Source organism: Mus musculus, chromosome 3 (assembly GCF_000001635.26).
Source record: "Mus musculus strain C57BL/6J chromosome 3, GRCm38.p6 C57BL/6J".
NCBI lineage: Eukaryota > Metazoa > Chordata > Mammalia > Rodentia > Muridae > Mus > Mus musculus.
Genome location: NC_000069.6, coordinates 94,615,115 through 94,642,105, shown reverse-complemented (window position 1 = coordinate 94,642,105; position 26,991 = coordinate 94,615,115). Strand labels below are relative to the sequence as shown.

General features: G+C 45.4%; 1 protein-coding gene across 3 annotated transcripts in view; it reads left to right on the top strand.

Annotated features, from left to right (window-relative positions):
- The window catches only part of Tuft1 (tuftelin 1), a 46,120-nt gene that overhangs the window by 16,767 nt on the left and 2,362 nt on the right, over positions 1-26,991 (top strand). For 2 of the 3 annotated variants that reach the window (NM_001293728.1, XM_006501307.2), the window contains exons 2-10: positions 3,080-3,181; positions 6,611-6,697; positions 7,559-7,648; positions 9,444-9,509; positions 13,796-13,909; positions 19,290-19,418; positions 19,961-20,055; positions 25,379-25,484; positions 26,253-26,336. In NM_001293728.1, coding sequence (NP_001280657.1) covers positions 3,080-3,181; positions 6,611-6,697; positions 7,559-7,648; positions 9,444-9,509; positions 13,796-13,909; positions 19,290-19,418; positions 19,961-20,055; positions 25,379-25,484; positions 26,253-26,336 — 873 coding nt within the window. Of the gene's footprint in view, positions 1-2,636; positions 2,712-3,079; positions 3,182-6,610; positions 6,698-7,558; positions 7,649-9,443; positions 9,510-13,795; positions 13,910-19,289; positions 19,419-19,960; positions 20,056-25,378; positions 25,485-26,252; positions 26,337-26,991 lie in introns of all 3 variants that reach the window. The other variant, NM_011656.3, reaches the window with a different exon arrangement.

Genomic DNA, 26,991 nt, shown 5'->3' with positions numbered 1-26,991 from the left:
TATGCCACCATTTAATCTAGACAATTTCTCATTGTTATTCTTTCCCGGGGGTTCTAGATTGTGTCAAGCTGACAACTAAAACCAGCCATTGCAGTTTACAAGTCTGCCTTTCTCTTTACTAACTGGTAAGATGAATGTGTATCAAAGAATTGTCTTAATTTTCTTGACTGAGATGGTGGTGCGTTCCTTTAATCCCAGCACAAAGACAGGCTGCTCTCTGTGAGTTCAAGGCCAGCCTGGGATGCACAACAAGTTCTAGGCTACATAATAAGAATTTGTCTCAAAAAGGCAAGTGCTGCCACACCTGACATACTATGTTTTTCTAAAAGACAGATAAAATTGTATGTATGTGAATAGTGTGAAATGATAATCAGCTGATCATATGCTAATGCTAATCAGAATATGTGCTGCCTCTCATGGTTATCATTGTTGGTGAGAATGTGTCACTTTAGAAAACCTGTGGCAGGGAGGCTGGAGAGATGCTAGAGTTGAAGAGCACTGGCTGCTCTTGCAGAGGACCTGGATTTGGTTCCCAGTACCCACATGGTAACTCACAACTGTCCGTAACTTCAATTCCAAGTGATTTGATGCCCTCTTCTGGCCTCCAAGGCCACTATACACAGATGGTACACATGCTCATGTGCAAGAAAAGCACTCATACACATAAAATTTTTAATAAATTAAAACAAACAAAAAGTCCCTCCTGGAGCAGGGGAGACCTGCTTGCCATGCAATCAGGAGACCCCGAGTTTGATTCTTGATGGCAGTCCATGCCTGTAATCTCAGTGCTAGTGTCTGGGGACAGGAGATTTGGAAGTGCTTTGCTGGCTTCAACCTAGCCAAATTGGTGAGTTCCAGGGTCACTGAGTTCCCTTTGTCTCAAAAAATAAGGGGGACTCAGGACTTCAAGGACAGCCTGCTCTAAATAGTGAGTTTCAGGACAGCTGGGGCTACATAGTGAGACTGTGCCATACTCCAGGGGTGGGCAGCAGTTGAGGAAATTGCCTGACATTGACCTTGAGCTTTCAAATGTACACACACACACACACACACACACACTATAATTACTCAAATGCATACACACATATATATATACACACACACATCTACTCAAGTGCAGACACACACACACACTAATCTACTCTGCTAATCTTTTTTGGTTTTAGTGTGATTGTAAGGGAGAGTATGCTGATGCATGGTGGTCAGAGGAGAGTTTGCAGGAATTGGTTCTCTCCTTTTACCATGGAGATCATGGGGATTGAGTTAGTTCACCATGCTCAGGGACAAAAGCCATGCTGGTTAATCTTACTCGGTTTGCCAATCTGTTTCTCTCTTTTCAAAATACCTTTTATATTTATTTATTTATCTTTTTTATTTATTTTGAGATAGTGTCTCACTCCAGCTAGCTTTGTGGTTGTGGCCTGGAACTTTCTATGTAGATCTACTTGCTGTGCCACCGACATTAGTTCAAGGATGCTTTCATCCCTGGATGCCCAGCGCACCCATCTTCTGAGGTTTGGGGTGCAGTCAAGTGGTAGAGCGCTACCATGGACAAGCAGTCTGGGTTCCATGTCTTCCTCCCACGCTCTCACTACCACGTCTGATGCTCACGCCGTCACACTTTGACAGTTCAAACCCTTAGTTTTTTTCCCATTGGAATTGAGGCTCAGAATGTCTCAGTCCCTCTGTGCATCCTAAATCCCTAGCCTGCTTTTCTCTCTTGTTTGTTTTCCTCTCTGAGGTTTCAGTTGTCCCTACAGGTGTTTAATCTTCTGTGAGTTAGGAAAGAAACTCTCCTTTATCCTGTGAAATTAGGCAATCTTAGAATCATACCCATTATTTTGCCTTCTGTAATTTAAACAACTTCCATATTCCTAATAGAGGCTCAGTTGGATTCAGGCTTTTGTTTCTTTGTTTGCTATTGGCTTGTTGTGTCTTTTTGAACACATCTCACTTGTGTTACTCCAGGCTGGCCTTGAATCGATGATCTTCCTGCCTCAGCCTGTTAAATGCTAAAATCCTAGGTATGTGTGTGTGTATGTGTGTGTGTGTGTGTGTGTGTGTGTGTGTGTGTGTGTGTGTGTGTCTCCATTCCCAACTTGGAATTTAGGTATATTATTGTTTGGTTCTAGGGGTTATCCTAGGTTTCAAACACTTGCTAGCTGTTGTCCGGAGTAGAAACTCTGGTGTTAGGAGCCAAGTATGTTAGTGTACACGTGCAGTCTCAGCACTGGCCAAGAGGGACAGGAAAATCAGCAGTTCAGGGCTGTCTTGGGCAACATGAGGCCAGGCACCAAACAAAAAGACTACTGACTTGGAGCTAGCAGTCCGGGGATAATTTCTCCACTGTCTGAGGAAGAGTAATTTGTGCCCTGTGTTCCTGTGATCTGAGCATCAAGGTATGTCCCAGGAGCTACATGGAGCCATAGGCTTGTATAGTCATTCTCAGGTGTGTGGACAGAGGCCTGCTAGAGACCTAATATCCAGGGTGACCTGACATTGGGTGATCTGAGAATGCTTCTCTGGGACTCTCTTTGAATAGGGAGAGACAGGCCTGCTGGAGAGGACACTCTGGCTGGTCGTTGTTGTGGGCTTGAAAGGTAAGGGGTCACTGTTGCTGTTGTTGTCATTACTAGGGCAGCGTGGACATTCTCAGGCTGACGCTCCAGAGTGAACTGACAGGAGATGAACTTGAGCACATAGCCCAGAAGGTATCAAGGTGTCTGTTGGGGGCAAGGCCTCCTCTCAGCCAGTTCTTTCTTGCTGCTGGTACCTCACCTTAGTGTTGCCTGGAGCCACCTCTGTTGCTGCAAGCCTGAGAGCATCTCCTTTCAGACACACCCAGCTAGCTCAGCCTCCTGCTTTGGGAAGTGGGAGACACCCCCTCCCCCCCACTAAAATGAAAGCTATCCCAAGTTTTCTACTAACGTTCCTTGTCCTGTGTCCTTGTTGCTGTGTGGCTGCTCTTGGAGGGGAAAGGAGTCAGATTGAAGCTTCTTGTAGGTCTCGAGGTGTGGGTCAAGGCAGGAGATCCTTGTTGCTGTGTGGTTTCTGAGACTTCTCTCTGTCTCTTTGGCAGGCGGGCAGGAAGACCTATGCCATGATGCCTGGCCACTCCTCAGGTCATTCTCTGGCTTCAGAACTGGTGGAGTCCCATGATGGCCATGAAGAGATCATTAAGGTGAGCTCAGCCTACCCTCCTTTTTCTTTCTACTTTACCCCTGCAGGTACACAAAGGGAGCTGCTGATTGACGGAGAGCTTGTAGGTGGAAAAGAGTGTGTGTGTGTGTGCACACACACACATATACTAGCTTCTGCTCAGCTTCAGGGATTTTAATACCCAAAGTCCAGAGTCTGTAGTGAATGGCTTTGGCTGAACCTGGACCCAGGCCTGGGGATGTACAGTTTTCTTTCTTTTTGAAAAATAATTTTCGAGTAAACTGGAGACATAGCTCAATGGTTAAGCACTTACTGCTCTTGCAGAGGACCTAAGATGGGTTCCTAGCACCCATGTCAAGTGTCTCAAAACTGCCTGTAAATTCGGCATCAAGAAATCTGATACCCTCTTCAGGCCTCCATAGGCTACTGGACTCATGTGCACAGTCTCCTATGTAGACATAAATACATACACATAATTAAAAACTTAAAAATATGTGGTAGAGAAATCGCTTTGAGCTTAAGAGCATTGGCTGCTCTTCCAAAGGATGTGGTTCAAGTCCCAGAACCTACATGGCAGCTCCCAGTTGTATGTAACTCTAGTTCCAGGGAATCTAATGCCCTCTTCTGGCCTCATAGGGCACCTGACACATGTAGTAGTATACAGACAATTCATGTTGGCAAAATAGTGCATATAAATAAAAAGTAATGTTTTAACTAAAACAACTTTATAATATAATAATATATAGTTAGACAATTTACATGTGACACAGTCAGTGGTTTCTAGTGTAACCATTGAGTTGTTCAAACATCATCACTTTAAATTCCAGGTTTTTTTTTTCTCGTTTTGTTTTTTGCTTTGTTTTTAATTAAAGACCAGATCTGTGTAATCCTGTTTTACCTTAAATTCTCAGTATTTCTTCTTCCTTAGTCTCCTGAGTCCTGGAACTTCAGATGTATAGCACTAGGCCTGGCTTCAGTTCAGAAACATTTCTCCAGCTCTGGCTACAACTTAATATATTTCTGGACTTGCCTATTTTGGATTCTTCTATATACAGAGTCGATAACATGTGACCTATTTTTCAGTTTGTTTCCTTCTTTAATATGTCTATTTTTAATTAATATGTTAATTGTATGTATTAATGGGACTCAGTGTGACCTTTCCATGCATGCCTGCACTTAGCATATTTCATGCTTGTATCAGTAACCTTCTAATTTGCCCATTAGTCCCTATGACAGTGCCATACTGATTATCGATTACTGTAATTTTGTAGCTGATTTTGAAATTGTCCTTGCAGGTTTTTTGGTTGGTGCTCAGGGTTCCTAACACTCCTCTGTGGGCTTTAATCCCAGTTTACCAGTTTTTGCAAAGAAGCCAGCTCAAAGGGTTGGAGAGATGGCTCAGTGGCTAAGAGAACTGCTTGTTCTTGCAGAGGACTAGGGTTCAGTTCCTTGTAACCATGGTGGTTCACAACTGTCTGAAACTCCAAGTGCGGGGGAGCCAGCACCTTTTTCTGACTTCACAGGCACGTGGTGTACATGCATACATGCAGACAGAACATTTCTACACATAAAATAAGTAAATCTCTTTTAAAAGGGAGCCGGCTAGAGTTTTAATAGGAATGTGTTGAATCTGAATTTTTTTTTTTCGAGACAGGGTTTCTCTGTGCAGCCCTGGCTGTCCTGGAACTCACTCTGTAGACCAGGCTGGCATAGAACTCAGAGATCCACCTGCCTCTGCCTCCCAAGTGCTGGGAATTAAAGGCGTGGGCCAGAAATTAATTTTTTAAGGTTTTCTTTATTTTTTTATAATAACTAGTTTGTAAATTTCAAAATAGAAAACTTAATTTATTTTGCTATTTAAAATATTTATTTTAGATTTTATTCATTTGATTCTGTGTGCACAAGCATTTTGATCCATGTCTGTGTACCGTGTGTGTACACACATACCTGGTGCCCACATATCTCAGATGAGGGCATCAGCATCCCGTGGAACTGGAGCTGCAGATGGCTGTGAGTTGCCATGTGGGTGCTGGGAACCAAACCTCGGTCCTCTGCAAGAACAAGTGTTATAACTGTTGATCCGTCTTTCTAGCCTCTCCCTCATTTTGCTATATTCTTGATATTAGTAAGGTCTGACATTATATGCTAGGCTAGATTGGAGCTTGCTCTGTAAGGTTGGCCTCAACTCTTGATTCTCCAGCCTCTGCCTTCCAAGTGCTGGGTTAAAATACATGTTCCACCATACCGGGCTTTGAAATCTATTATTATTTTTCAGATAGGATTTCACTCTGTAGTTGATACTGACCTAGAACTCTTGCCTTAACTTCCCAAGTGATGGGATTACAAGTGTGAGCTCCCACACCCAGCTGTAAATGGAATTTTATTATTTTATGTAGGTATTTGTGTGAGCATTTGTCAGTGTGAGTGTATATGGATGCATGTACTTTTGTGCCTGTGCACATATGCAAACGCCAGAAGAAGCCATTGGGTGTCACTGTCTGCCTTTTCTTTTGAGGCAGGGGTCTCTTCCCTAAACCTGAGGCCTGTGCGTTCTCAGCTAAACTGGAAGCCAGCAAGCCCTGGTGATCTTCCTGTCTGTGCCCAGCTTGGAGCTGGGGTCACAGGTACTTGTGGGGAAGCCAGCTTGTCACCTTGGTGCTAGAATCTCAACTCCAGTCCTCATGGTTTCAGAGAAGTGCTCTTAACCATTGAGTCACCATCTCTCCAGCTCCTGTAAATGAGATGCCATCTTTGGATTGCTAATTGCTAGAATATCGGGAGACAGCCAGTTTTACACTGAGGTAGTGTCTTTTAGCCTTGCTGCTCTAGAATTGTCATCTGTGGGGTTTCTTAGGCTGTTCTCTCTGCAAGGTTACAACATCTACAAATCAGAATTGTTTACTTATTCCTTCTCAAATGGAATGCTGTTCATTACTTTATTTTCTTTCCTTACTCAAAAGAATTGCATGCTTCTTGAAGAGGACAGTGCTGTCCCATAATCTAGCAGGGTAACCATTGTAAACATTGTGCTGTATACCCTCCTAGAAATACATGTGCACTTTTTAAAAAGAGAAAATCAAATTGTGATGGTATACTCTGTTCTCTCAACCCCTCCCACACTTATAACACATTGTACCATCTTCTGTGTCAGTATCTCTTGTTTTACTGGCTGCATAATATTCCACTAAAGACTTACTAACAGTCAGAGACGTCTCCTCAGCTGGAAAATGCTGACCTATGCTGAGCAGAGCATTAAATCCCTCCCTCGGTTGGTAGTGCTTGTCTTGCATGAGTGGTGCCTGCATTTGGTCCCCAGTACTGCTACCCAGAGTAATGGGGACCCATTTTTAACTCTGCTAAGCTGAATCACCAGATAGTCACCTGGTGAGTTCCTTCCTCCTGAGTATGGGGCTATGTGTTTCTTAACTAAACAGTGCCATCTTTACTGCAGGTTTACTTGAAAGGGAGGTCTGGGGACAAGATGACCCATGAGAAGAACATCGACCAGCTGAAGAGTGAGGTCCAGTACATCCAGGAGGTGCGGACCCCTTTCCTTGGACGGAATACCTACATGTCCTGAACCTTAGATTTTCAGAGCTACCTTCTTTTATGGGTTCTGATGGTTCCCTTCTGTTCCTTTTATGTCACTACTTAAGTGCCCCTATGCTATGCTTTTTTTTTTTTTTTTTTTTTTTTTTTTTTTTTTTTTTTTTTTTTTTTTTTTTTGAGACAGGGTTTCTCTGTGTAGCCCTGGCTGTCCTGGAACTCACTTTGTAGACCAGGCAGGCCTCGAACTCAGAGATCTGCCTGCCTCTGCCTCCCAAATGCTGGGATTAGAGGCGTGCACCACCACCACCCGGCCCCTATGCTTTCCTGTGCATCAAATTATATTTATTTATACATTTTTACTTGTTACTTGGTTTTTTGAGACAGGATCTCTCTGTGAAGCCATGACTGTCCTGGAACTCTATGCCAACTGGGTTGGCCTTAAACTTATAGAGATCTGACAGACGCTGTCACAAAACATTTTTGACCTTTTCAATCTCATCTATTAATCAACCCACTCTGTCATCTGTTTGGTTGTAATCTCACCTTCCCCAGTCTTTCCCTGCCCCTGCCTGGCTTCTTAGCACTTACTACTGGATTCTGTAGTGCACATCTTATTTGTCTTTTGTGTCCCATGTCTTCTCAACTAGCATGTCAGCACTGCCAGAGGAGGCGATTAATATATCTGGTTTGTACAAGAGAGGTTGGGTTGTCACCCCCATTGAACACAATTCCTCTGTCTGCAGCCACTGTTAGAACCATGCCAGACTGAGAATAATATGGGTTGGGGAAGTGACCCAAAGGTGTTTCCTTTCCCTGCCCTGAATCTCAAGTGCCAGGCCTTCTTCCCCAGGCCAGGAACTGCCTGCAGAAGCTCCGGGAGGATATAAGTAGCAAGCTTGACAGGAGTCCAGGAGACCCTCTGCGTCAGCAGGAGATACAGGTACGTTGGAATGGCGCTGACTCTCAAGACATGGTCAGGAAGGGAGAGTGTATCAGGGATCTGGTTTCCTGAAAATTATCAGAGTTTGTGTTCCCAGTACATAGTCATAGACAGTCAACTATGGATCCAAACTTCTTGTAAGTTGATCTTGCTGAACTTGGGTGAACCTAAGTAAAATGGAAGTCTTTTTTTTTTTTAATAAAGATTTTTGTCTGTTAATTTCATCTCTCAATCAATGTCTCCCTCTCTCTCTCTCCTTCCCCATCTCTCTCTCCATTGAGATAAGGTCTTTCTGTGTAGCCCTAGCTATCCTAGAACTTACTATGTAAACCATGATGGCTTCTAACACAAAGCGATCCACTAGTCTCTGCCTTTCAAATGCTGGGATTAGAGATGGACACCACCATACCCAGCTAAGATTTATTATTTTCATTTTATATGTATGAACGTTTCCCTGCCCATGTTTGCATACCATGCGTGTGCCTAGTGTCCCAGGAGGCCAAAAGAGTGTTAGGTTCCTGGAACTGACATTAGAGATGGTTATGTGCTGCGTATGGGTGCTGGGAACCAAAGTCAGGTCCTCTGCAAGTGCTGCCACCTCCTCAGTCCAAAAGTGGAAATCTTGATCCAGTCCTGCCTCAGCCCTGGACTCCTTAGGGGTTCACCATTCTGTCCCTGTGTCCCTAGCCTGGCCTAGGATGTAGGATGTGGAAGCATCAACAATGTAGGGACAAACAGTATATAAATCTAATCTGAGAGGCTAGTGTGGGATTCTAGCTGTTTCAAAGTTCCAGGAAAGGAGTATTCTCAGAAGTAGGGAATGTCTTCTCAACCTCTCACTTGGGCTCCTGAGATCAGACTTCTGTCTCCTTTGTTTGCCTTTTGGTTTGAGTCAGATGGTCTTTCTCCAGAAGCCTCCTCCCTGTCGGGAAGGGAACAGTGGCCTAGTAGCTGGTGCAGGGTGGGTTCCTTGTTGTCTTGACTGGGTTTCCTGTTGTGACCGTTTCCACCTTTAATTTGCTTTAGCTGAAGCAGCACTGCAGAGGCAGTTGTCACACCTGTCTGGTGAGAGGCACCAGAGTATTGTGTGCAGAGTCAGGCCACAAAGCCCAGGCCTCTTGTTGGCACAGATAGCAGTCGTCGTGTGGTGAGCAGTCTGGCTTTGGGTTAGATAGGATCATAGCAAAAGGTTTCTTTTTGATGGATGCTTGGTCAAAACCTGTCAGGATTTCCACCACAGAGAGCGCAGTGTTTATGGCAGGCAGCGGCTTGTACTCCTGGGAGGGATGTGTCTCACACGGTTTCCAGTCCACTGCAGGCATTAGCCTGAGGTCTGTTTCATCCACCCCACAGGTTATAGTTCCCTCAAGGCCATTTTAAGACCCTCTACTTTCTGTTTTCTTGTGGAGCAGTGGAAATCTGTCTCCCTCCCTTGCTCCTCTCCTCTCTTCTGTTTGTCTCCATTCCACCCTTTTCCTGCTTCCCACTTCTTCCCTCTTTTTCCCCCTCTCTCTTTCCTTATAAGATTAAAAAATGTTTTCACCTTTATTTTGCATGTGAACCAGCACACATGTAAATGTGTATGTGCATGCACTTATGCCACAACACACATGTGGATGTCAAGGGACAACTTGTGGGAGTTCTGGGGATTGAACTCAGATTGTCAGATTTGGTGGCAAGTGCCTCTGGGCCATCTCACTGGTCTGTACCATTTGACGACTTAGAAATATAATGCTTCAAAATTCTTTGCTTGGTTAAATTGTTTTTAACTCCTGATTTTATTTTCTTTTTACAGGTGGTACTAGAAAAGCCAAATGGCTTTAGTCAGAGTCCCATGACTCTCTACAGTAGCCCACCTGAGGTAGGTAACAGGGCTGGCCATCCCACCTCATACTTATTTGGTATAAAAAGTAAACAACAAAGACAAAAAAGGCAAAAATACCCTAAGCTAACTGCTTAGAAGCAACGACTGTTGGTAGGGGGGTCCTCCTACAGCATCATCTCTGATTGGCTGCTCCTTGGATGAACAATGAAAGCTTTAAAGGAGTTGATGCCTTGGTCCTCTCCCAGGAGATGAGGACAACTGTTCTGAGGTGTGGTCTGAGCAGGAGGACTTTATTTTAACGTTCATGAGTATTTTTCCAGTGTGCCACGTGTATGTCCCACAGAGGGTGGAAGAGGGTGTTGAATCCCCTGGAACTAGTGTCTCAGACAGTTGTGAACCATTATGTAAATGCTGGGAGCTGAACTTGGATCCTTTGTGGTAGGGACAGGAGGTGTGGCAGGAAGAACTCTGAACTGCTAAGCCATCTCTCTAGCCCAGCATCAGGTTTGTTTGACAGTTCTTTAAATGATTCTAATATTTATCCAGAGTCTAGTACCATTGTTTTCTATGCACAGATACTTATTTAAATACTGTGCTTATTAAACATGCCATCTGTGTATGTATAATTGAGTGTCATGTTAAGCACAGTTTTGTTTACTTTCCCTTTTGTGTGCTATGCAAGCACTTTTACTCCTGAGGCACATCTCCAGACACCTGTTGGGTTTTTTTGTCTATTTTTAAAGATTTATTTACTTACTTATTTTATGTATACGAGTGCACTGTAGCTGTTCAGATGGCTGTGAGCCTTCATGTGGTTGTTGGGAATTGGATTTAGGACCTCTGCTCACTCCAGTCAACCCCGCTTGCTTGGGTTGGCCCCAACCACTCTGGTCAACTCTCGCTCAGTCCCTGCTCACTCCGACCCAAAGATTTATTTATTATACATAAGTACACTGTAACTGTCTTCAGACGCACCAGAAGAGGGCATCAGATTGCATTACAGGTGGTTGTGGGCCACCATGTAGTTGCTGGGATTTGAACTTAGGACCTTCAGAAGAGCAGTCAGTGTTCTTACCAGCTGAGCCATCTCACCAGCCCCCTTATTTGTCTATTTGATTTTACATTATTTTATTTTATTTTATAGACAGAGTTTCTCTATGTAGTGCTAGCTGTCCTGGCCTAACAAGAAGAGATCCTTCTGCCTCTGTCTACAGAGTGCTGGAATTAAAGGTGTACATCACCCCGCTCAACTTTATTTAAGTTTTATATCATGTTGAGTCATAGAGCTTCGTTCTGTGGGTGTGCTTTTTTTAAAAAATAATATTTGTTGCCTTTTGTGATTAAATTATAAGATATACTAACTGTAGAAAATCTTGGAAATTTAGAAACACAGAAAAGCAAAACAAGAAAATATAACAGTTTTAGTCTCTGTCAGTTTGTAAACAGCCTAAGGACTTCATGTCCCCCTAAGAGAATGCCACTGAGGAGGAAAAGCCAGATTCCTGACTGTATATGCAGAATAACTCCTGGACCAGTCAGAGTGAAGGAAAGATGGTACACATTTCAGACTTAAGTGTGGGGCTTAGGAAAGGGAGGGGCTTAGGAGAAAGACAGCATACATGGAAGGACAGGTTTCCCTTGACAGGCAGTCAATCAAGGTGTCTTTAGAGTAGCGGCTGGCCATCTTGTGGCTTTCTAAATTACATTGTTCAAAGGACATAATTTACAACACGTTTTGAAGACTAAGCAGAACTTTCTTTTAAAATTAAGTAAAAATACATGAGGTAGTTTATTTCTTGTCTTAGAGAATTTCTTTTTGTAAATGAAATTGTCAGATTAAAGTTTAAAACATTGTTTTTTACATCTATTTATTGTGTGTGCGTGCACTCGAGTGTGCGTGCATATATACACATGAGCATTTGAATGCCCCCATGTGTGTGAAGGTCAGAAGACAGCTTAAGGGAAATGGTTCTCGCCTACCAAGTAAGTCCCAGGCATTAAGTGCGATGAGACTTGGTCACAAACCCATTTATCCACCGAGCCATCCCATCACCTAGATGGTGGTTTTATGAGGTATATTGTCGGGGTGTTTGAGATTAGAGAGGAGCAACACTATGGTCAAGTTTAGAGAAATTTGGCCCAAAGTAAGCTGAGATCACTTGTTACTGCCTCTTAGGAAAGTGAGGGTGTCTCTGTAAGTACTCTTGGCTTTATCAGTGCTGTTAACCAGTTATCTCCCAACTGGATTCCAGAATGAGGGCTTTCCTTCTCTTCCCATGGCCCTCATTTTCCTGCCTCTCTGTCGTGTCTCATCTCCAGAGAGAAAAGGTTATACTTTGATGAAGTCCAATGCAAATACTTAGTTACGATTTTGAGATTGCATCTCACACCACATCTCTTTGTCTTCTGTTTCTTTGGTGGGTGGCTTTTTGTTTGTTTGTTTTTGTTTTGTTTTGAAGGGGCTCTGTTTGCTTGGTGCTGAGGACTTTAATTATGGCCTTTACCACTAAACTACACGCCCAGCCCCAAGGCCAGTTTTTTGGGGTTGGGTGTTTTTGGCCTTCATGTGTAGAACTGAATCACACCTATTCATTAGTCATAGTGTGTCACGGTTCATCAAGGCCTCTCACTGGTCAGACTGTTTTTTTTTTTTCCTTCTTTTCCCACTAACTATAAAATACCTAATATATATGACTTTATATGTGGCTGTAAAGTGTTTTCACTTTATATGAAGGACCTATATGTTTTTTTAAAATAATTTTTTTTCCTCAAAATACTTTTTAGAATCTGTGTACGTTACTGTATGAAATCTGGCATAGGCTTATAATCTCAGGACTCAGAAGACTGAGGCAGGAGGATCAATGTCAGTTTGGAGCCTAGTTTGTTATTTGTTTCTCTCACATGTACTTTTATAACCTTCCCCCCACCCCCATCCCTCACACACATCCTCTGTCTCTGTAGTGCTGGGAATTAAGGCCAGGGCCTTCCACATTTGAGGCAAACAATGTACTACTTAGCTGAACCTCTGACATTAATTGATGAAGAAAAATTGTCATGTCATTAAAGGGGGGCTTTAGTGAGAAGACGAGTTAGAATAAGTGTGTCAGAGATATAGTCAGGATCCTGTTGCAGTGATTTTACTTGGCCTAGGTGCTTGAGTGATGCTGGAGAGGAACTGACAAGGTAGCATAGTTAATGTCCAGATTTTAAGTATGGTTCCAGCCATGTCTTAATGCTAACCGTGCAGCTTGGATTGTTCCTTTCCCACAGAACACCATATTGGCAAATAAGTCGTTGGTAATAAATTATAGTAACACCTGGCAGTGTCTGCCTAAATTTTCTTACAAGATCCAAACTACCTGCCGATACTGTCTTCCTGACTTTGGACATAGCCTATGAGATCTGGCGGGGTGAGGAGTCTTCCTCATTTCATACGTGTAGAAATGGAGGCCCATGGGAGCCGGGAAGAATACGAAGGCTGGGAAGCGTCTCCCTCCACCCAGCTGCGGGTTCTGTGCTGAGGTGAAGGTCTTGCCACTTCCTACTGTGCAAGACCCAGAGTCTGTGCCAGACTCTCAGGGAGTTATGCAGCGATTCATGCCTTTGCAGCAAAAATGAGAGCGAGACCCTACATGTCTGCTCAGCCCTTACCAGCAGCCCACGGTTGGGTGTGTCTGGGAGGGACAGCTAGCAGTCACCTCAGTAAGACACCCTTTTCATCACATCAGATCCCTGTCTTCATGCCTTTGCTCTAATCCTGTCTATCCAGAAGCAGCCCTATATATGCTGATCCTGTGTGAGGTGGGGAAACAACAAAAGATGTGCCTTTGGGCTTTGGGTCCAAATAGCCACTGTCCTTGGGGAGCCTAGTCTAAAAGGGAGGAACGGACATTTCTCTCCGCTCTTAATATGAAACTGGGGCTGGTATTTCATACCTTTAATCCTAGCCAAGGAAGGCTGATGGCCACAAACTTGAGGCCACACTGGGACTGTTTAATGAATTCAGATCAACCTGGGCTAGAGAATGCCTTGTGTCAAAACAATAAAGATGAAATCTAATTTAGAGAAAAGCGGAGCATGCCCATAAAGACAGCACATGCTCTGTGTGTGTGTGTGTCTGTCTGTGTGTGTGTGTGTGTGTGTGTGTGTGTGTGTAAATAACTCAAAACTCGGTTGCTCTTCCCTGTGTGATACTAATTTTTGTGTGAGGGTAATCCCACAGATAGCCCAAATCCCAGTGTGGCAGGTGGGTTGGAGGGGATCTTCTCTTACTAAGTCATAGATATGGCAGCTTTCCCTTCCCGTCTCTGCTCCTGTTCTAGGTGGACCCTAGCATGAGTGAAGATGTTGAGAGCTTGAAGAAGACTGTGCAGGAGTTGCTTGTCAAGCTGCGGGAGGCTGAGCGGCGACACCAGTCAGACCGTGTGGCCTTTGAGGTAAGATTTGGCATCTGAAGAGAGGGTGCCCAGAGGGACTGGCTCCTGGATGAAGGGCCAGTGACTTTCTCAGCATTTTTCTGGATGGATAGCAGCCTACAAGAAATGTACCGCTGTGAAGCCTTACTCATTTTCCTGCCTTTGCTTTCCTCAGATGTTAGGGTGTTTATGGTCCAAATCTGGCCCAAGCTCATGTCCTTCTTTCTCTGCAGCACTGAGAACAGACCTGCCTATGCCTTGTGCGTGTTGGGCCATGCTCTACCACCGAGCATGGCTAGTCCTTGAAGGTTAGATCTCAAGTCTTTGTTCCACTGAGGTCGAGGATAGTTCTAGTCTAGGACAACAGGTAATTCAGACGTCATTGCTTTGTCCCATAATGAGAATCCTGGGGTCGAAGATTCCTTGTGGGCAGGGACCATTGCCATCAGGCTCAGAACCCCAGGGCCTGGTATAATACATGGCATGAGGTAGGTATTTCATAAATGTGGACTGAGAGAGTGAATAAATCTGTCTTGATGAGAAATAAACTATGCCAGTGGACACACAGAGCCTTGTCACCTTAATTATTGTTAGAGTCACTTTTAGATTTTATTTATTTTATGTGTATGGCTGTCTGGTCTGCATGTATGTGTATCACATACATGCTTGGTGCTTGAGAAGGTCAGACGTGGGCATTAGATCCCCTGGAACTGGAGTTCTAGATGGTTGTGAACTGCCTCATGGGTGACGGGAATCAAACTTGAGTCCTCTGGAAGAGCAACCCTGAGCCATCCCCAGCCCTTGTTGTTGTTTTTGAGACAGGGTCTTATGTAGCTTTGAAAAATCTCTGATTCTCTACCTTCCCAAATGCTGTATTATAGAGTGTGTCATCATGCCTGGTTTGATTCTGTGTGTGTGTTGGGGGGGGGGGGGGGCGGGGGATGACCACTGTCCTGGAGATTGAATGCACACTAGGCAGGCACACTGCCAGTGAGCTAAGCTGTATTTCCAGCCCTATAGCTGACTTTGTTTAAAAAAAAAAGTTTTTAATTCATTGATCTGTGTGGTGGGTAGGGGACACTTCCATGGCGTGTTCATGGAAGTCAGAGGACGGTTTATGAGAGTCATTTCTAGTCATTTCTCTCCTCCCACCATGGGGCTCCTGGAGATTGAACTCAGGTCACCACACTTGGTGGCAGTACCCTGCTATCCCATCTCACCAGCACAGGTTTTTTTTCCCTCCAGTAATCTAGATTGTTTTAGGAGAATTTAATGAAAAGTATATAAATATAAATTCCTTATCTGTTAAGAATGTGTGAGGTCTGCAGTTCACTGTGGGAAATTCTTTGGGTATAAAATGAAGTATACTATAGTGAGAATTTTGGCATTTTGGTTTTGTTAAAAAACACAGAAATATTATAAGAATATGCTTTTTTTTTAAATCCCAGGTGTGGGGTATGGTGTAGCTTGTTCACAGTTGTTGACAGCAGCTCACTATGATTTACCTCATGCTCTATCAGGGGCGTGGTTTTGCCAGGTCCAGGTAGATTCTGCAATTGTGTGATGTTTGGAATTCTGGGGACTTTGCAGAGGGTACATAAATGCTAGGCTCCTGAAAGGCATGGTGGGTTGTTGGCTATTGGTTGCTGTTTGTCAGTTACTGTTGGTTGCTGTTGGTTGTGGTTTGCTAAGTAGTTGTGCACAGAGAAGAAACAAGAAGAAATTAGATATCCTGATAGGGAAGATCAAACTTGTCCCAAGGAACTCATCACCGGGTAGAACTTCATGCATCCACTATCTGGATTCAGGAATGAAAGACACACACACACACACACACACACACACACACACACACACACACACACACACACCAGTTAATTTTAAAATGCCTTGGCTAGCTCAGCACACATTTCCCTTCTGCAATCTTGGTTTAATGCCCTCTACTTCTGTATTTTATCTGTGTTGCCCCGGCTCCTTCTGGGTTCCCCCCCTAGTCTTTTCTGCCCAAGACGCTTCTGGGCAGCCCTTCTGGGGGCCACATTCCCTCTCACCTCCATTTCGGATGATTTTCCTTCTGCAGCTCTAAATCTGCTCTGCTTCCTTCTGGATCTTGGTGATTCTTCCTTCCTTCCTCTTCCCAGTTCCTAGTCCACTCCAATCTCAACATCCTGCCTCAGTCTACCTGCCCAGCCATTGGCTGTTGGCTCTTTATTGATTGATCAAAAACCAATTGGGGACAAGGACCTTTAGTGTTTGGACACACGGATTCCTGATTTTGGGGGCCGGATTAATTCAAAGCTTTAGAACCAACCCCCAACAAAAGGGAAGTAGTCTAACAATAATGTTGTCCCTTTTCCAACGTCTGACTTTATTCAGGGATTTCTTTTCTTTCCTCTCATGTAGTTTTAAGGGGTTGAACAGGTGGAAGAAGAAGGGTGGAGAAGGTTGGAAGGAAGAAAAACCCACAAAGTAGCAAAACCTCACTACAGTGCATTAGAACAATAACCCTTCTATTATTGTTCATTCACAAATAAAATATGTTATGATAGGATTATGTTCTTCACAGGCACATTGGGATCTCATAGAAGGAGGACAGCTAGCCTGAATTCCTTTTCATGGCACTAAAAAGATTTTTTTTCATTGTGGATGGTGGTGTGTCGCAGTGCCTGTGTGGAGTTGAGTTTCTCTTTGCTGGAGTGGTTTCTTTCCTTCCACCGTACGGCTCCCTGGGGTCAAACTTGGGTCCCTAGACTTGACGACAAGGACTTTTACCTGTAGATCCATCTTTTTTTTTTTTTTTTTTTTTCCTTTTTGGTTTTTCGAGACAGGGTTTCTCTGTATAGCCCTGGCTGTCCTGGAACTCACTTTGTAGACCAGGTTGGCCTCAAACTCAGGAATCCGCCTGCCTCTGCCTCCCGAGTGCTGGGATTAATGGCATCTGTGGATCCATCTTACTGATCCTAAAGAGGAGGATTTTTGAGAGGAAGATAGAGGATGAAGAACAACAGTGAGGATGGTGAACTGCCCTGAGGTTAAGGACACAGCCTGTGACAGCTTTCCTCAGGGCTGTTGGACCCTGCAGATGGACTGTGTGAGGCTGTGTGTGAGCACTAGCTTCAGTGGGTAGAAGAGGCAGCTGGGCTTTGTTTTTCCTGGTGCTTCTTTTCTTTACAATTTTTTTTATTAGATATGTTCTTCATTTACATTTCAAAAGCTATCCCGAAAGTCCCCTATACCCTCCCCCTGCCCTGCTCCCCAACCCACCCACTCCCGCTTCTTGGCCCTGGTGTTCCCCTGTACCGAGGCATATAAAGTTTGCAAGGCCAAGGGGCCTCTCTTCCCAGTGATGGCTGACTAGGCCATCTTCTGCTACATATGCAGCTAGAGACTCGAGCTCCAGCAAGATTTTGCCGACAGGCCCTGATTTAGCTGTCTCTTGTGAGGCTATGCCAGTGCCTGGTGCTCCGTTTCTAAGCACACTTTCCTGTTATGCATAGATTGACTTGGGACAATTTTAAGACCAGTTTGCAAGCATAGCGGCCGTTTGGTAAAGGCGTTCCCAGTCCCTTTTCCATGACACATTTTAGGTAGTCTGGTTATTTAGGTACCAATTCGATGACCACCTATTTCCTGTGTTCTCTGTAAAAGCTACAAGGAGAGGAGACTGGAGCTGCCACCCCAAGCAGGGGTAGGGTGTTGGAAACTTTGGGAAGCTGTGGCATTCCAGACACATTTGTCATTTCTGACTGTGGTGGAGCCAGCTGCTCCTAAGGAAGAGCTGCCTGAACAAAACATGCACAGGCTGGGGATCACAGCCACTATGGTTTGGGACAGTGGGACTTTCTTTACCCACCTGCAGCAGGTGCCCTTTGGTCAGGTTCCTTCCTCTGTGAGCAGGGCAGGATGAGCTACTGGGACAGAGGAGTCTGGCTTTTTTGTTTGTTTTTGTTTTTCAAGACAGGGTTTCTCTGTATATCCCTGGCTGTCCTGGAACTCACTCTGTAGACCAGGGTGGCCTCAAACTCAGAAATCTGCCTGCCTCCGCCTCCCGAGTGCTGGGATTAAAGGCATGCACCACCATGCCCAGCGGAGTCTGGCTTTTTTTGTTTGTTTGTGTCTGTTGGTTTTTTTATGTTTGTTTTTTGCATCTCTGTGATCCTAATTGGAGATTTAGACCAAGGCTTTGTTAGCTCTGCTATGCACACATCAGCCTGCATGTGGTATTTATGTACTGAGATGAGAGCCCCTGTTCTAAGCTCCTGCCCAGGAAGCTGGCCCATTTTAGGCTAATAGGTATTATTGAGGGTGTTTCCTAACCTCTCCTGATGAGTAAGATTGTCCAGTCTGGTTTTTTTTGAACCTGGGGGTATGAAGGGCAAGATTGATAATTATAATAAATATTGCCTGTCATTAAGCTTGGGTTCCTGTCCTGCTGGCTGCCTGCTGTCAGGAGGGATTTGCAGTGAATTTGCTTGGCTAGGGCAGCTGTGTTATGTGGACAGGTCCCATCATAATATTTTCCGCATCAAGCTTTTTCTACCCTGATTCTGAGACTGGGAATAACCAGACAACCTGGCTGCTTTCTGTCATCCAGGCCTTCCAGAGCTTATCTGGATTCTCTCTTACCAAGTGATGAGGTGTCTGGGGTGGGTGGGAAGCAGAGAAGTGGACGGCGACATACCCTGGAGGGAGCATGGGCCTGCCATTGCCTAGCTTTATTTGTGATGGGGAGAAATGGACTGAACGAGCACCAGTTCCACCAAGACCTGTATGCAAGGAACTTTGTGGCTCTTTGAAGGTGTGGAAGAAACCAAGACCTGTCTGCCATGAACTTGCACTGAGCTCACGAGTGCACTGAATCTGAGAAGAACTTTCCCAGGGCTAGGAGGGTGCTTAGGTGGGATATCTGTGGACCTGAAGGATAAGCAGGCATTGGTGAGATGAGAGCAGAGGAAACAAGGCAAGGTCTTTCTTTACTCTCATTCTAACAACTGGGAACCCTTCTGTTCGTTCCAGTGTGGTTTCTAGGCTGCTTAAGGACAGACACTGCCTGCTGCAGCACCTTGTGCAGGCACTGGGTTGGCCTTGGCATGGAGGTGGCCATACCAAGGGAAGTGGAAAGATAGGAGTGTGTCTCTTAGGTTATTTGCTTCTGACCAGCAAGGAAGCCACAGCATTGGGTTAAGCTTGTCAGCCCTGGAAGGGTCGTGGAGGTGTTCTAAGATATCAACCAGGGGGTCTTGATGACCCGTGTGCCAGTTGACTTTGGAGATGAACTTAGTCTGTGAGGGGCCAGTTAGTCTCCATAGCAGTCCTGATGGGCCCCTCCAGGTTCCCCTTGAAGGTTTATTGATGTTTGCCTTTTCCCTTTCACCATTGAACACACCCTTCTATGTTGTAGGTCACACTCAGCCGTTATCAGCGAGAAGCAGAACAGAGTAATGTGGCCCTTCAGAGAGAGGAGGACAGAGTGGAGCAGAAAGCGGCAGAAATCGAGGAGCTACAGAGGCGCTTGCTGGGGATGGAGGCGGTAATGGTGATGTTCTACCTTCAGAGTCTAGCCCTGGGGCAGGAAGGGACCCAAGGCGTCTTTCCCTAATATCCCCAAAAGCATCCCTTTCTAGCAGCCTCGCACATCCATTCTGATACCGTGCAGCGTTTTAGGAATGGAGGGTCTGTCATCCAGCCTTAGCCTCCTTCTGCTGCAGGTGAGACTATTCCCGCCTTAGACGTGTTCTTACATAGATGCCCCTTTGGGTTTCTGAAGACTTCCGAGTCGCCAGTCATTCCACGTGTTTCATCCAGGATTGGCCAGAGGTGGCAGGTGGGCTTGCACAATGCAGGGCCAAGTTCTCCCTCGGGCAGCTGGGTGAGGCTGGGAAATTTCTGTATGCTGAGAGTGGGAAGGGCTATTCCCTGACAGGGGAGGCCGCCCATCAAACCAGCCTGGCCTGCTGTTCTTTGGCAACCGTCCCAGGCCCAGTAGCAGCCAAACCCCTGTTCAGGTACCCATTTCACCCCAAGGTGTTGATGTCTGTTCTTGCTACAGACCTTTTCTTTTGTCCCACCCAGGAGCATCAGGCCTTACTGGTGAAAGTCAGGGAAGGAGAGATGGCCCTAGAAGAGCTTCGGATCAAGAACGCTGACTGTCAAACAGAAAGAGAAAAGTAAGGGCCCTTGTTCACTGTAGAGCTGAGTGTAGGGAAGAGAGGGCGGGCTGTGAGCTCCCTGGAAGGAAGCTGCTGATGATGTCAGATCTTCCACTTCTAACTCAGTGTGCTTGTGGAGGGTGGAGCCCCACCCAGCCAGAGACTCTTCAGAGGGCTGCCTTCTTCAGGGAGTTCATTTAACAAGGGGGCTGTTAGCATTCTGTCTAAACTTCACCCCACAGTTACCTGGCAACAACCAGGTAGGCCTGGCCCACTATAAAGGGGGCTGCTTGCCCCCTCCTCCCTCTCTTGCCTTTTGCTTGTTCTTGCTTCCCTCCTGCCCTCTTGGGCTCTTTCCTTCCCCCTCTCTCCACATGGCCATGGCCTGCCACTACTTCTCTTCTGCCTTTCTCTGCCTCTACTAGCCTCTTAACTCCCCTCCCTATGCCCTGAATAAACTCTGTTCTATGTGGCTGGTCCCTCAGGGGGAAGGGATGCCTTGGCATGGGCCTGCTGAGACATCCCCTTCCCCGACACCTCACCACACTCCCATAGAAGACACTCCCTATCTCTTTATCTTTTAATGAACACATCATGGGCAAAGACCTAAAGAAAAGGATTTATTAGGTCAGGTAGAGTCAAGGGAGCATGGGCTGTCACGGCTCTCAGTGAAGGAGGTTTTGCTGGACGTGTCACTCCGTTTCTTACTCCTAAAGCAGCAACACTAGAAGTTCTTGAAGTCATTTAATCTCTCCAGTCTTTTGGAGACAGAGTCTAGAGCTCTATGAGGACTTTCTCTTGCTCCAAGCAGTTCAGATAGAAACCAAGAACTACCTGCTGAGCATATTGACCTACTAAGTTAGAGGGTTTGGCAAATCTCCTCTGAGGAGAGGGGATCAGAGGCTCCAGATCAGTGGGTTCCTCAGAGCAGAGACTGCCTCCTGAAAGTTCAGGACCAAACAAGACGTTTACAGGGCATGGTGGCACATGCCTATAATCCCAGCCCTTAGAAGGCTGAGGCAGGAGGATTGCTATGAGTTCAGGGCCAGCTTGTACTACAGAGTGAAACTGATTACCATCTTTCTGGATGCAGTAGTGGTAGTCTGTACCTATTATTCCAGGGTCTCAGGGGACAGAGGAAGGACCATAAGACCCAGTCCAGCCTGTGCAACTTAACACAGTTTGGCTCAAAAGTAAAGAACAACAGTTTAATCTCAGTAAGCCATTGTGGGTCTGATCATCATTGTACCAGCGATCTTTTTCACAGTCAGTAGACATCCCCTGAAGGGCCAGGATCAACAAACCAGTCTGCCACTGCTCCTCTGTCTCCAGAGAATGTTTCCTCTTCTTTAGGACAACCCAGGTTTGACCTTCCCGGCATGGAAAGTGCAGCATCTTTTTATTCTAGCCTCCTTTCTAGTTTGACGTCATATCTGAGTAACTTTAAATGAACAGTTGGAGCTGGAAGTGGTGGCTCACGCCTTTAATCCCAGCACCCAGGAGATAGATGCAGGTGAATGATCTCTATGAATTTTAGGCCAACCTGGTCTACAGGCAAGATCTAGGCCATTCAGGGCTACAGAGTGAGACCCTGCCCCAAAGGAAAAAAACAAACAAACCGAAAACCAGGAAATTGTAAATTATCTCTTTACTGAATATCTGAAGTCTTATTTTGTTGCCATTGGTCCCCCAGAGTATCCTAAACACTGAAGCGTAAGGGAGAATGCACACTCGAAGGACATGTGCAAATGCTAGTGAGGGACGGCAGCACTCGGGGGCTCTAATCGAATGATGCTTGGTGCTGAGGGATGGCTGCATTCAGACCTCTTCCTCTGTGTGGGAGGGACTGAGGGCAGAGCCAAGAAGAAGAGCAAGAGAAACAAAAGATGAGATGATCCCAAACGAATGCTCTGGAATAGCATTTGACCACCACTCACCTCGTGTGGAGAACTGAGGGCGGGATTTAGAGTGTTCAGGAAGGATGTTGGGGCATCGGTGCATTGTGACCACCTCACCCTCAGTACTACCCATGTTTGGTTTTGTTTTGAGACAGGGTTTCTCTGTGTAGCTCTGGCTGTCCTGGAACTTGCTCTGTAGACCAGGCTGGCCTCAAACTCACAGATCTGTCTGCCTCTGCCTCCCGAGTGCTGGAATTATTGGTGTGCAACACTATTGCCTGGGTACCACTCATTTGCTAACAGCGTGCACTTGTTGATATCTTTAGGCAGAACTGAGAATAAGCAGTGCCCGTGGCTTTTCAGGAATCTCTGGACATTCTCAAGGGTGACTAGGGAAATTACTCTCTGCTCACAGCATCATGACATCAAGCAACCTTCTGTTTCTCTCCAGACACTGACTGTGGGTCTCGCAGTCTAATTCAAGTCTGATATTGTCCAGACTTACTGTGGACCCCTCATGTCAAGGGTTCAATTCTACCCCCACTTTAGCTGACAATCAAAATTAGTGTGCTCAAGGATAACCATACCCCTTTCTCATTTGTGAGTGTGTGTGGGTGTGTGGTTCTACCCAGTTGCTTCCTTAGGTTCAAGAGTTTGTTGCAGTGGCTCATGGAACTGATGAAACAATATTATAGGTTCTTAAAGGATCAGGTGAACAGTAGGTGAAGTGGTGTGTAGGGTGAAGTCCAGAGGGGACGGCGCTGCTGTCTCCAAACAGTGGGTGTATGCTGTTGATGTGTGTATGCACTTCTCGACCTGACAGGTCTTTGAACCTTTTGTTCAGGATTTGGAGAATGTTTCAATGTGCAGGCACAGTTGGTTTCTCCCCCAGAGGTTGAGAGGGGTTGAAGGATATAAGGTTTTAACTAGCTTCTGTCCTGCAGCTGTCTGCACACCCTAGCCAGCACTCACTTCCTCCGTGTACTTTAAGGCCTCCTTAGTCCTTCTGAAGATTCTAAACCCAAGACCAAATACTATATAGTAAAACATGTCTCCATCACCCCTGAGCTTGGAAGTCTATAAGGGGTTGAGGAATTCTCTGTTAAGAATTAAGGACAGGAAAAAAAAAAAAAGCCAGGTGTGGTGGTGCACGCCTTTAATCCCAGCACTCAGGAGGCAGAGGCAGGCAGATTTCTGAGTTCGAGGCCAGCCTGGTCTACAAAGTGAGTTCCAGGTCAGCCAGGGATATACAGAGAAACCCTGTCTCGAAAAACCAAAAAAAAAAAAAAAAAAAAAAAAAGAATTAAGGACAGAAGGGCTGAAGAGATGGTTCAAAAGTTAAGAGCATTGGCTACACTTCTAGAAGACCTAAGTTCAATTCCCAGCAATCATGTGGCAGCTCACAATTGTCTGTAACTCTAGTTCCAGGGGATCCAACAAACACACATATAGGCAAAACATCAATGCACATAGAATAAAAATAATTTAAAAAAAGACAGAAAACAGATATTTCTTATTGGGGATCTTGGCTTTGTTTGCTTCCTACTTAAATCTTTGAAGTAATCAGAAACTTATAACTCACAAGGCAGCCAACTTCCTCCTTTAAAGAAAAAGTTTTATTTATTTTATGGATATGAGTGCTCTATCTGTATGCATACCTACATACAAGGAGAGGGCATCAGTGTCCTGACCAGCAGGACCCAGTTATTCGTGGGTACGAAGGGAACCACAAACCTGCAAGAGAAACGGGCAGGGGAAAAAAGAGAGAGACCAAGGAGGATTCCTGTCAAGGTCTAAGTTTATTAGGCTGAAAAAGCCAGGTTATAAGCACACAGTGAGGGGAAATAGGGAGGGGCTGAGGGGGAATTAACAAAGAACAAAGAAGTAGGTATCTGGGGACATGAAGGCTGAATTCTGACTACGGGCGGGAGGCACCCTGAGTCTTATCTCAGGAATGTAGATTCCTCCTTAACAGCCCAGGGTGTCAAGTTGGGCTCAGCACATAACTCAGGTCCTTAGAAGTCTTGGGAGTCTTCTCCCAAGAGATAAGGAAGAGGGGACTATAATTCAAACTTTTAGGGTCTTAGGTGCCAGGAAGGGATAGGGAGGAGGTGACTGGCTCCTAACACAAGGCCATTTGGCTATTAGGGTGGGAAACTGCGAAAGGCTTACTTTCTCACGGTATGGTCTCTAACACATCAGATCATATTATTGATGGTTGTGATCCACCATGTGGTTGCTGGGAATTGAACTCAATGACCTCTGGAAAAGCACACAGTGCTCTTAACCTCTGAGTCATCTGTCTAGCCCTCTCCTGAAAAACTTTAATAATAATGTTAATATTAAAAAAGAAAGAGGGGCTGGAAAGATGGCTCAGCGGTTAAGAGCACTGACTGCTCTTCTGAAGGTCCTGAGTTCAAATCCCAGCAACCACATGGTGGCTCACAACCATCCGTAATGAGATCTGGCACCCTCCTCTGGTGTGTCTGAAGACAGCTACAGTGTACTTACATGTAATAAATAAATAAGTTATATTAAAAAAAAATCTTTTAAAAAAAGAAAGTCAAAAAAAAAAAAAAAAAAAAAAAAAAGGCTGGTGAGATGGCTCAGTGGGTAAGAGCACCCGACTGCTCTTCCGAAGGTCCGGAGTTCAAATCCCAGCAACCACATGGTGGCTCACAACCATCCGTAATGAGATCTGACTCCCTCTTCTGGAGTGTCTGAAGACAGCTACAGTGTACTTACATGTAATAAATAAATAAATCTTTAAAAAAAAAAAGAAAGTCAGGCCAGGCAGTGGTGGCGCGCACCTTTAATCCCAACACTTGGGAGGCAGAGGCAGGCGGATTTCTGAGTTCCAGGACAGCCTGGTCTACAGAGTGAGTTCCAGGACAGCCAGGGCTACACAGAGAAACCCTGTCTCGAAAAACAAAAACAAACAAACAAAAGAAAAAGAAAAAGAAAGAAAGAAAAGAAAGCCAGGCAGTGGTGGTGTACACCTTTAATCCCAGCATTCAGGAGGTAGAGGCAGAGGCAGGTAAATCTCTTAAGTTCGAAGCCATCCTGATCTACAGAGCAAGTTCCAGGACAGCCAGAGCTACACAGAGAACCCTGTCTCAAAACCAACCAACCAAACAAACAAACAAATAAAAAACCGCCCTGCCCTTGGCAAGGCATGATGGTACCTGTCTGCCATGGAGCAACTGAGGAGGCTGAGGCAAGACAATGCCTTTGAATTGGGGCTACCACCTAAAACGAAAAAGCCGGCAAAACAAACAAATTATGCTGCCCCCTAGTGGCATGCAGATGACTTACCCTGCCTCTTGTCAGTGATGCTTTAAAGTGCCTGGTAACTTGTTCTTTCGGCAGGCCACTGGAGCACAGGGACTCACTTTTGGTGACAAGTGTGGCCTCACCTCAGCTTCCTGGTCTCTTATCTCCAGGTCTGCTGCTCTAGAAAAGGAAGTGGCTGGGTTTCGGGAGAAGATCCACCACTTGGATGACATGCTGAAGAGCCAGCAGCGGAAAGTTCGGCAGATGATAGAGCAGGTAAAGGGGCACCTGTGTTCACCCCAAGCCTGCACTTCCATCATTTATTCTCCTGGGCAGCTGAATTTAAAACAGGTGGCCCCATGAGCATCAAGGCTGCTGGCCCTCGAGTTTAGGTCTTGCTCTTCCACAGTTATTCCCTAACATGGATTTTGCATTGAGTTTCTGCTTTCCCAGTGGTCTCACTTACACTCTAAACCTTTTTGGTAAATGAGTGAGGGAGTCATAATAACTTCAGTTATCTGTGAGGATGAAGGAGGGTTCGTGCTTCCTGCAGATCTCCTGACTAACTGTTCTGCCTGAGCATCAGAGTAGCATGTTTGGGATAGGCCCAGTTGCAAAACTGATTTGAGACCCTAAGGTTTCCCTCCCCAAACAAGGAGGAGGTCATTTCCTCCCTTCGTGTCCGCCCCCTTTACGTGTGCCATATTTACTGCCATTTCTCATTGTCTAGAACAGTATTTGTGATGTGGTAAGCACTCAGTAAATGTTCCCTAGACAAATGAATAAATAATTTACACTATTCAGAACCAAAGGTTTTGTATCCGTTATTATGTACTTTGGCTTTGAGCCTGGCATTCCCTCTCCTCCTCCTGCGTCTGGATTCTTTAGTGATGAAAAGAAAGGATTTGTAGAAACACCAGTGAAACTGTGAGAGGGGTGGAACTGCCCTTTTAGCTCTGCTGGCTGTCTTATAACTGCGGTAGTGTTGGCAAGTGTGTGGCTAGTGTCTGCAAAATGAATGCCACATCTCTTACATCTTTGCAGCTCCAGAATTCAAAAGCTGTGATCCAGTCAAAGGATGCCACCATTCAAGAGCTCAAGGAGAAAATTGCCTATCTGGAGGCTGAGGTTTGTGTATTGAAAGCCCCAACACAGAACTGGGCTCTGAAGCATAGGCACAGGTGGGGAATTGGTCCTGTCCAGCAGCTAGTTGGAAGGAAGTATCTGGGAGCATTACTCTGTGGTCGTTGAGAGCTTCCAGGGAGAAGATGACAATGGTAAGACCTATCCTTGCCATAAAGGGCAGAGCATCGTGGTGCAAGCCACTACCATGGCACATTTTAACCATATGAGCTTACAGTGGAGCCAGGTTTGAAGGGAGAGGGCACATTCAGTGGTTGGCATCTCCTCATAGCTCTGGTAATGGGTTCAGTTGGCTACCAAGATGACTTCCTAGTCTCATTTCTGCTTTGCTGCAGCTGTTGCCTACCTTCAGATCATGTTGCAAGTCATTGTGTGAAGATCTCTGTAATAAGGGAGACAGATGAGACACAGGGTATTTAGAGAAAATATGGTCTAGAGTTAAAAATAAAACTATCGGGAAAAACTAAGCCAAACCAAAAGTATATGGGCTGGAGAGGTAGCTCAGAGGTTAAGGGCTTGCTGCTCTTCCAGAGGACTTGAGTTTGGTTCCCAGCACCCACATCTGGCTGCCCATAACCACCTATATGACCAGTTCCTGGGCACCTGACACTTCTGGACTCCAAAGACACCTGTATGCATG